Consider the following 7,638-nt stretch of genomic DNA (forward strand, 5'->3'; position numbering starts at 1 on the left):
CTAAAATAACCGTTAAATTGTGATTTTTCGTTTATATCCGTAAAAAACTTTTGTTCCGTTACGTAATCTCTGAATGTTTGTTTTTTACGATTTTTTATGTATGCGATCTCGGAATGTGTACAAATAAGTTTGATGGTTGGATCGTTGAAAAAAGTTTCGTAGAATGCATATTGCGTCAAAACAATAGATTAAACAAACACTTAAAGTTAATATTATACTTCTATTAAGTATAAAATAAGTTTTTGTGGTATCTACTAGTGTAAATACTTTAAATTAAAGATCAAATTTATTCATTACATTCTTATAGGGTCGAGGAGTGTATCTGTAAAAAAATAATCAAAATCGGGGCTAAAATAACAGTTAAATTGTGATTTTTCGTTTATAACCGTCGATAACTTTTGTTCCATTACGTAATATTTGAATGTTTGTTTTTTTACAATTTTTTACGTATGCAATCTTGGAATGTGTACAAATAAGTTTGACGGTTGGATCGTTGAAAAAAGCTTGTCATTACGAGTGTTTATATATTTTTTCTAAATTTTTTTACACTTCTACATTAATTAAAAAACTATTAAAGACTTTAGGTAAGCGAAAATATACTGAAAACAAAATTGCGTTTTTATGTTTTGGATGTGATAATATGGAATGTATATACTTATTTAGTATTATGTTTTTCATTTGATTATTTATTGGTTTAAAATATATTTTCCTTAACGGGTAACGGGTCGGGTCATATTAGCTGTTAATATTATCGGGTCGATTTCGGGTCGGGTCATTTTACCCGTTTATTTTAACGGGTGTTACACGACACGACCCGTTAAGATATCGGGTATGACACGAAAACGACACGAACACGGAAAACACGACACGAATGTCAGGTCTACTTATAGGATGCGGTTTCTTGGGGATCAAGGTAATCAATAAACTGGCATCAGGTTACAAAATCAAATCATAAACCGCCCTACTGCATTCAATTTGAAGAGAATCAAACCTGGAAAATAATCTGAACACTTTACCCCACCTCATTCAGAGATTCTTTCATGCAATCAACTCATACTTCCATTGGCGTCACCAGACCATCAATATTTGCCAAATATTTATAAAGGCGAACCACCAGCCCAGTAAGGACTTGCCACTTGCGCTAACCTCAAAGGCTTTAAATTATTTTGCTTAGTTCATGAGTACGACGCAAACGAAATATTTATATTGAACAATTTACATACCGCAAACATATGTTATGAAGGCTTTAGCAGTTTTCAAGTAAGGAAGACATCCAGCTGACCATTTCACATGCTTTACAACTGCTGTAGAGTTACATAACACAGATTATAAGCATCCACCAGTATACAAGCCAAACAAAACGATGATGCATCGCACCCAATTTGAAAGCATCGCCATAATTTGGCAGTCGAGTTTCAAAACTTTTCCTATAACACGAGCGCAAAGACATCTCAATGGAAACTATGTAGTCCCTTTAGCATTTTGACTATCTACAACTATAACTCTCCGGCAGTATGGGCAGTCCCCTCGAATACGAGCCCAGGGACTCAAGCAGGCAGCATGGAATCTATGCTCACAAGGCAAGCAAATAAGCTTATCTCCATCGGTAAAACTCTCCAGGCAAATACTACAATCTCCGGAAGCCCTTAACACCAAGCCGTCGACACCCACTTCTGCGCTGCTGAAAATCTCAGGGCTCAAACAATCAAGAACCTCTTGACTGAGACCTGGAGGCTTCTTGTTCACTTCTTGCAAGAGATGTAGCCTTTCAATTTGGGAGCCCAAGTTAGTTGAAGAGTAGGCACTGGCTGGCTGACTTGTCAAGATTTCAGCGTCCCAATCCCTTACAAGGGGACTCAAGTCATCAACATGCAGTAGCCCACCTCCGTAAAGATGCAATGCTCTACGCCGCCTAATAAAACCAAAGTGAATTAGGTAATTTCAAGAGTCGATATTAGGGACGCAAATTTTTAACTCAAACAAAGACTTTGTTATCATTGCTACGTGGGTAATTGATGTATTGATGGTTACATCAATCATTAGTTCAAGGTGCTCAGTGCATACGACTAACAGTTGCTAATTTGCGTGCACCAACCAAAACCGAAACCCAATTCATACTTGGTGGTAACTTACGGAGAGTCTTTTAATTTCATGTAATTGACATACACAGCTTAGAATATCCAGTTTGGTAGAATTTCACAGCTAGGTGATAATTATGAAATCTAATCTGAACTCTGAATTCTCCGATACAAGTTTTCGCAGAAAAATCACTGCAGGCATTAATGTGAAGCCAGCATCCAAATTCACAACTCCTAATTACATATCTAATCAATCAAACTGCTAATTTAATTGCTAAGCAAGTGATAAAGCCAGCTAATTTCATCAAAAGATAAACAATTTGAAGACATTAAGACGCAGAGCAGCAGGAAACTGACCTGGTTTCTGAAGGAGGCATCCCTCTCAGCCTCTCCAGCAGCCTTTCCCTGGCGAGCAAAACAGACCCGGGAAGCCTCTCGTTCCCGCTCAAACCAGCACTGCTTCCGGCGACCCCATTTCCAGAACCCTGGTGGGTCCCACCCTGCTCGAGCCCAACCGCCGCCCGATCCTGCAACCAAACCCAAACGCAAGATAAGCCTAAACCCAAACGCAAGATAAGCCTAAACCCAAACACACGTTTCAATCAATTACCGAATTGAATTGCAAATTACGAAAATACCGGGAGGGAGGCGCGGTGGTGGAAATGGCGCGGGGTTCGGCGGAGGAGGGGATCGCAGCCGTCGGAATTGTGGGGGCGGCGACCGTGATTGTGGTTGTGACTTCGGTCAACGGTCGGAGGAGGAGGGAGGGAGTCGAACCCTAGATCGGTGGCGGTTCGGCTGTTGTAGCGAGACCTCCGGTTGTAGAAAAGCTCCGAAGCGCTCGTCATACACATCAATCGCCTTGCTTTTTTTTTTCACCTTGTCCTCCTCGAAACGTGACTATTTGTTTCGGATTTTTTTGACGAATTTACAGTGCTTTTTCGCAGAAACGGTTGGGAAGGGGGAAGGGGGAAGGGACGGGCTCGCAAAAGCTGTTACATCTGCAAAACGCGGTGGGTGATGAGGGACCGAAGTGCTTTTTCTAATAGTGGCTTTTGCTTTTTTGTTGGAAATCACTTTTTTTGGACTTTGGGCTTTTCGGCTTTTTTTAGTGCGTGTTTTTTTCTGATTTGGGACGGATTGGGTTGAGATGAGGACGCGGACAGCGAGGACGTTGGGCGTTTCCATTTTTCGTCAAAGATATTTTCTTTGTTTATTTACGTCAATTCGTCACCCGTCGACCAGTATATATTTTCCGGGAGAATTTATTCGGTATGGTCCGGAGCAGTTATTTTTCATTATCTTTTTTGCACGCGCATTTATTTATCATGGGCGCTGGGCGCCCCCTTTTTAAATATGTTTGATAAACTTATAACGAAAATTACATTAACTTTTAATTGTACAGCGTAGGTTACATTTTTTTCTTCAAACTGTTATGACAAAATCATGATGATATGTTTTAATACATTGGTCCAAAACAAAGAAGAACAACATCTACATACAAAAACATAAAGTTACTTGTAATGTGAAATATCGGTACCAAATCACGGTATCTTTAATCACGAATGCTAATTTTCAAGCACAACGAATTTCCTTCTTAAAATTGAAAACCCAAATATGCTTAAAATAAAACAAAATGACAGCATAGGCCATGAGAAGATAGAAATGACTTCAAGTGTCAGCTACACCACTCCACCTATTCCTCTTCCGTTGGGGAAGCCCTGAATTGGAGTTCTTTGGTAGTTCTTTTGTTTCTCTTTCTTGGGTTTCTTTTGTTCTTTTTAAACACAAAATGCTTTTCTACTGGCTGTTTTGATTATTTCATACTTGCTGAAACATTTTCTTTTTTCACCTACAAACCGAATTATAATTTTTGGAAAAATGGATCAGGCCTCACCAAAAGAGGAAAGTGTGAACATATTGTAGAGAAAGAAAAAAAGTTAAATTCAACTCCTTGCGAATTTCATAAAGTCCATTTAAAGTCAATTTTAATTGAAATGAAGGAAATCGAACCTCTGAATGCTTAGAATCCATGTCAGAATCAATTATATTGACAATAAGAAAATCGAAAATTTAATATGTGGGAGAACCCAAAATTCGAACAATTAAGAGAATTAACCTGTCAAGATGACTATTTCGACAAAGCTTTGCGGAGTCGAAGATAGAGCAAACCTACATCAAATTAGACAAATAATACAATAAAAATTAGTTCAAGCACACACTCTTATAAACAAAGTAGCAAAAGCTTGATGATAGGCAAGCGTTCATGGTTGCAATGGCTATAGTTGCTTGAGCTGGTGATACTCTTGAATCATATGTCTTATGTGAAGTTGAGATTATTGTAGCTGTGTAATTAACAGGCAGGTTTATGTTTAGAACCTGCTTCTATGAAATTTTCTGTTCTGCACGTTGCTCACTGGAGTTTTGTTCCGTTACATGTGGTTGGTTTGGTTACTTTGGTTACCCGTAAGTTTACACTTGAAACAAAATTCAATGAGAAAAATGTAGGAATCTAATTACGAAATTCTTCAATGGAAATTTAAATTGCAGAAAAACCTTGAATTTTCCAAACTTGAGTGAAGAAAGAGAAAGGAGAAGTTGTCAAGAATTATCGTTTTGTTCCGTTTAGGATTTCAGAGAGCAAGGGATGAGGTCTTCATGGCAACAATTTTATTGCCGTGGCTATAAATCGAAGCATAAACCCTACAAACTTCCATTACAAGTAGGAGGGGTTACATGTGCCCTGAAAATTTTGACATTGAAATTTTTTTTCCGTAAAATTGAGAGGAAAATAGGTGATTGAATGGAAGAAAGAAAAAAGGCCAATCACATATTCCAAAGGAAATGACATTTAACATACCTTTGGCAACCTTCTCATCTTTGAGCTTTGGAAACCGGAATTGCATTTACTTTTAGACCAAACTCTGATGAAAACCCAATGAGGGGAATCATTGATCAAAACCTTTTTTTCATGAAGAAGATCAGAATATTGTAACTGCCTAAATGTAGCCGGATAATTTATGATAAAAGGTTATGGGAGTTTAAAAATTGAACGTGATTATTCTTTCTCCCACGTTTTTATTTTTTTCAATTTTTCCTCTTCTACCTAAAATAAAATTCTCCATGGTTTTCCTCTTTTATCTAAAATTCTTCTCTCCCCCTTTTTGTTTTCCTTCTTTTAGCATTCCCAATAATGCTTTTTTTATTTCGTTTTTTTCTTTTAACTAAAATTCTTTTTAGCTTTTACAATAATTTGGATTTTTAATTATGTTTTTTTTGCAAAAAAATTTTGTGACAAAAGTATCCTTACTATTTTGTTTCTATTATTTCAGTCAGTTGTAGATTTTTTTCGTTTTAGGGACATTGTTGTCCAACTATTTTTGGTGAAGCTTGGGACACCAAAGTTGGCTTCTCATATTCTATTAGTAAGCGTTCATGCAAGCGCTTACGCGTGTGCAAAAGGCATTTTTGGAATCATGGCGTGCTACGCCCAACTTACACATTTTAAATGTATTTATATGCGTGAACTGCTTCAATATTTTTTTATGACAAAAAGCAAGTCAAATATTTGGACTAAATGAATAATATTAGACCATCCATATAATAAAATCGGTCTTTCAATTTCCATCTACATTTTATTGAATTTACAATAAAAATAGAGAAAATAATATTTAATAAACAACTTATTCAATCACATTATTGTTATCCCATTGTGAGAATAAGCCCATCTTCTCCCCCGTAGTGTAATAACATCATTTGTTAAAAAAAAATCATTTGACAACTAATTGAATCACATTATTATGCACGTGCGAAATGCTTTTTTTTTATAACTGGTACTACGTGCCTCTTAAGTGTTTAAAAATAGAGAAAATAATATTTAATAAAGAACTTATTGAATCATTGTGAGGTTAAGCCCACCCCATCCCCCTTAGTGTAAATAATATCGTTTGTTAAAAGTAAAAAAATAAAAAATAAAATCATTTGACAACTAATTGAATCACATTATTATGCGCATGCGAAAGACTTTTTTCCATAACCGGCACTACGCGTCTCTTAAGATGTTTTAAACATGTTTAAAAATAGAGAAAATAATATTTAATAAACAATTGATTGAATCATTTATTGTTAGCTCATTCTAAGGCTAAGCCCACCCCCTCCCCCTTAGTGTAGATAATATCGTTCGTTCAAAAAAAAAATCATTTGACAACTAATTGAATCACATTATTATGCGTGTGCCAAATAACCGGTACTACGCGCCTTTTAAGATGTTTTAAACGTGTTTAAAAATAGAGAAAATAATATTTAATAAACAACTGATTGAATCACATTATTGCTAGCATATTGTGAGGTATTAATTATAAACAAAAAAAATATAAAAAAAACCTAAACCCTTCTCTTCCCCTCCACCCTCTCTGGCGAAGCTCTAAACTGGTATTGCCGTCTTCCACCTGAGACCAAGGAAGAAAATATCGGTGATATCGGAAATATCGGTAGTCCGAAAACACGGAAATATCGATGGAAATATCGGTAAAATATCGATATCGATAAAAATTACATGGAAACCACGGAAATTGTAAGAAAAACTTGGAAATTTTTATTGAAACTTTGTAGGATGTTTATTTAGTCAATTATCTATTAGTTTATCACAAAAAATTGGAAAGAAATGCATTGCATGATGGATTTAACATTATCAAGTTGATTATATAGCGATCTGACAAACATTATGAGTGTAGAAAATATGTAGTAATTAATGAAAGAAGTCTAAACACACCATAATCATTTATATATAATGAATTAGTACAATATTTTACACTTTAGTACCACATAGAGTTCCTATGAGATTCAAATTTGTCACTATCTTCATCATCTCTATGTGTAGAATGAGTGTATTGTGAAGAGTAGTTATCAAATGATAAATCCCCAAAATAGTTTTGCATGTAATTGTTAATATGCCACCCATATGGATCCGAGATTGGTTGAGGTTGTCCATAAGAAAAATCATTTGAAGATTGAGGCTGGGATTGATTCCATGAGTCGCTCGATTCCATCCCAACAGGAATGGGATATGAAGGGTAGGGAAATGGTTGGTTATGAGTATAACCATAGTTACTACTTCCCAATCCAACAGAGTCTGAAGTTCTAGATAACGAGTCATCTTCTTGACTTGACAAAATCCCTTTGCCTCTTTCTCTGCGAGTATAGTCCTTCCCTATGGCACCAATTCCTGGTCCTGCCCGCCTACTGCCATGGTCATCATCCTATGTTGCATGCGTGAAAAGAATACAAATTATAATTGTCTCATGTCCAAATAATTGTAAAACTTGTCAGGGATTATTGAGTGAGTTGTATCCTCCTGACAGGAGGAACCCACACACTCAAAAGACACATCGCACGCACACACAAAGCACGCACGCAGACAACCTCAGTCTCTCTCTCTCTCGATCCTTCTCGTTCTCTCTTCTCCCTTCTCTTCTTCCACACACACACTCACACAGAGAGCTCCTCAGTCTCTCTCTCTCTCGATCATCCTTCTCGATCTCTCTTCTCCCTTCTCTTCTCC

General features: G+C 36.6%; 1 protein-coding gene across 1 annotated transcript; it reads right to left on the reverse strand.

The window, feature by feature from the left end:
• Positions 1 to 1,253: 1,253 nt before the first annotated feature.
• LOC103448767 (probable E3 ubiquitin-protein ligase RHY1A) lies at positions 1,254 to 3,285 on the reverse strand. The gene is made up of 3 exons (XM_008388034.4): positions 2,717 to 3,285; positions 2,436 to 2,605; positions 1,254 to 1,912 (listed from the first exon to the last, which is right to left on the reverse strand). Exons 1-3 carry the CDS (start codon positions 2,930 to 2,932, stop codon positions 1,462 to 1,464), a joined length of 837 nt encoding a protein of 278 aa, XP_008386256.1. The 5' UTR covers positions 2,933 to 3,285; the 3' UTR covers positions 1,254 to 1,461.
• Between the last annotated feature and the right edge of the window lie 4,353 nt (positions 3,286 to 7,638).

This window comes from Malus domestica, chromosome 10 (genome assembly GCF_042453785.1).
Source record: "Malus domestica chromosome 10, GDT2T_hap1".
Taxonomy (NCBI): Eukaryota; Viridiplantae; Streptophyta; class Magnoliopsida; order Rosales; family Rosaceae; genus Malus; species Malus domestica.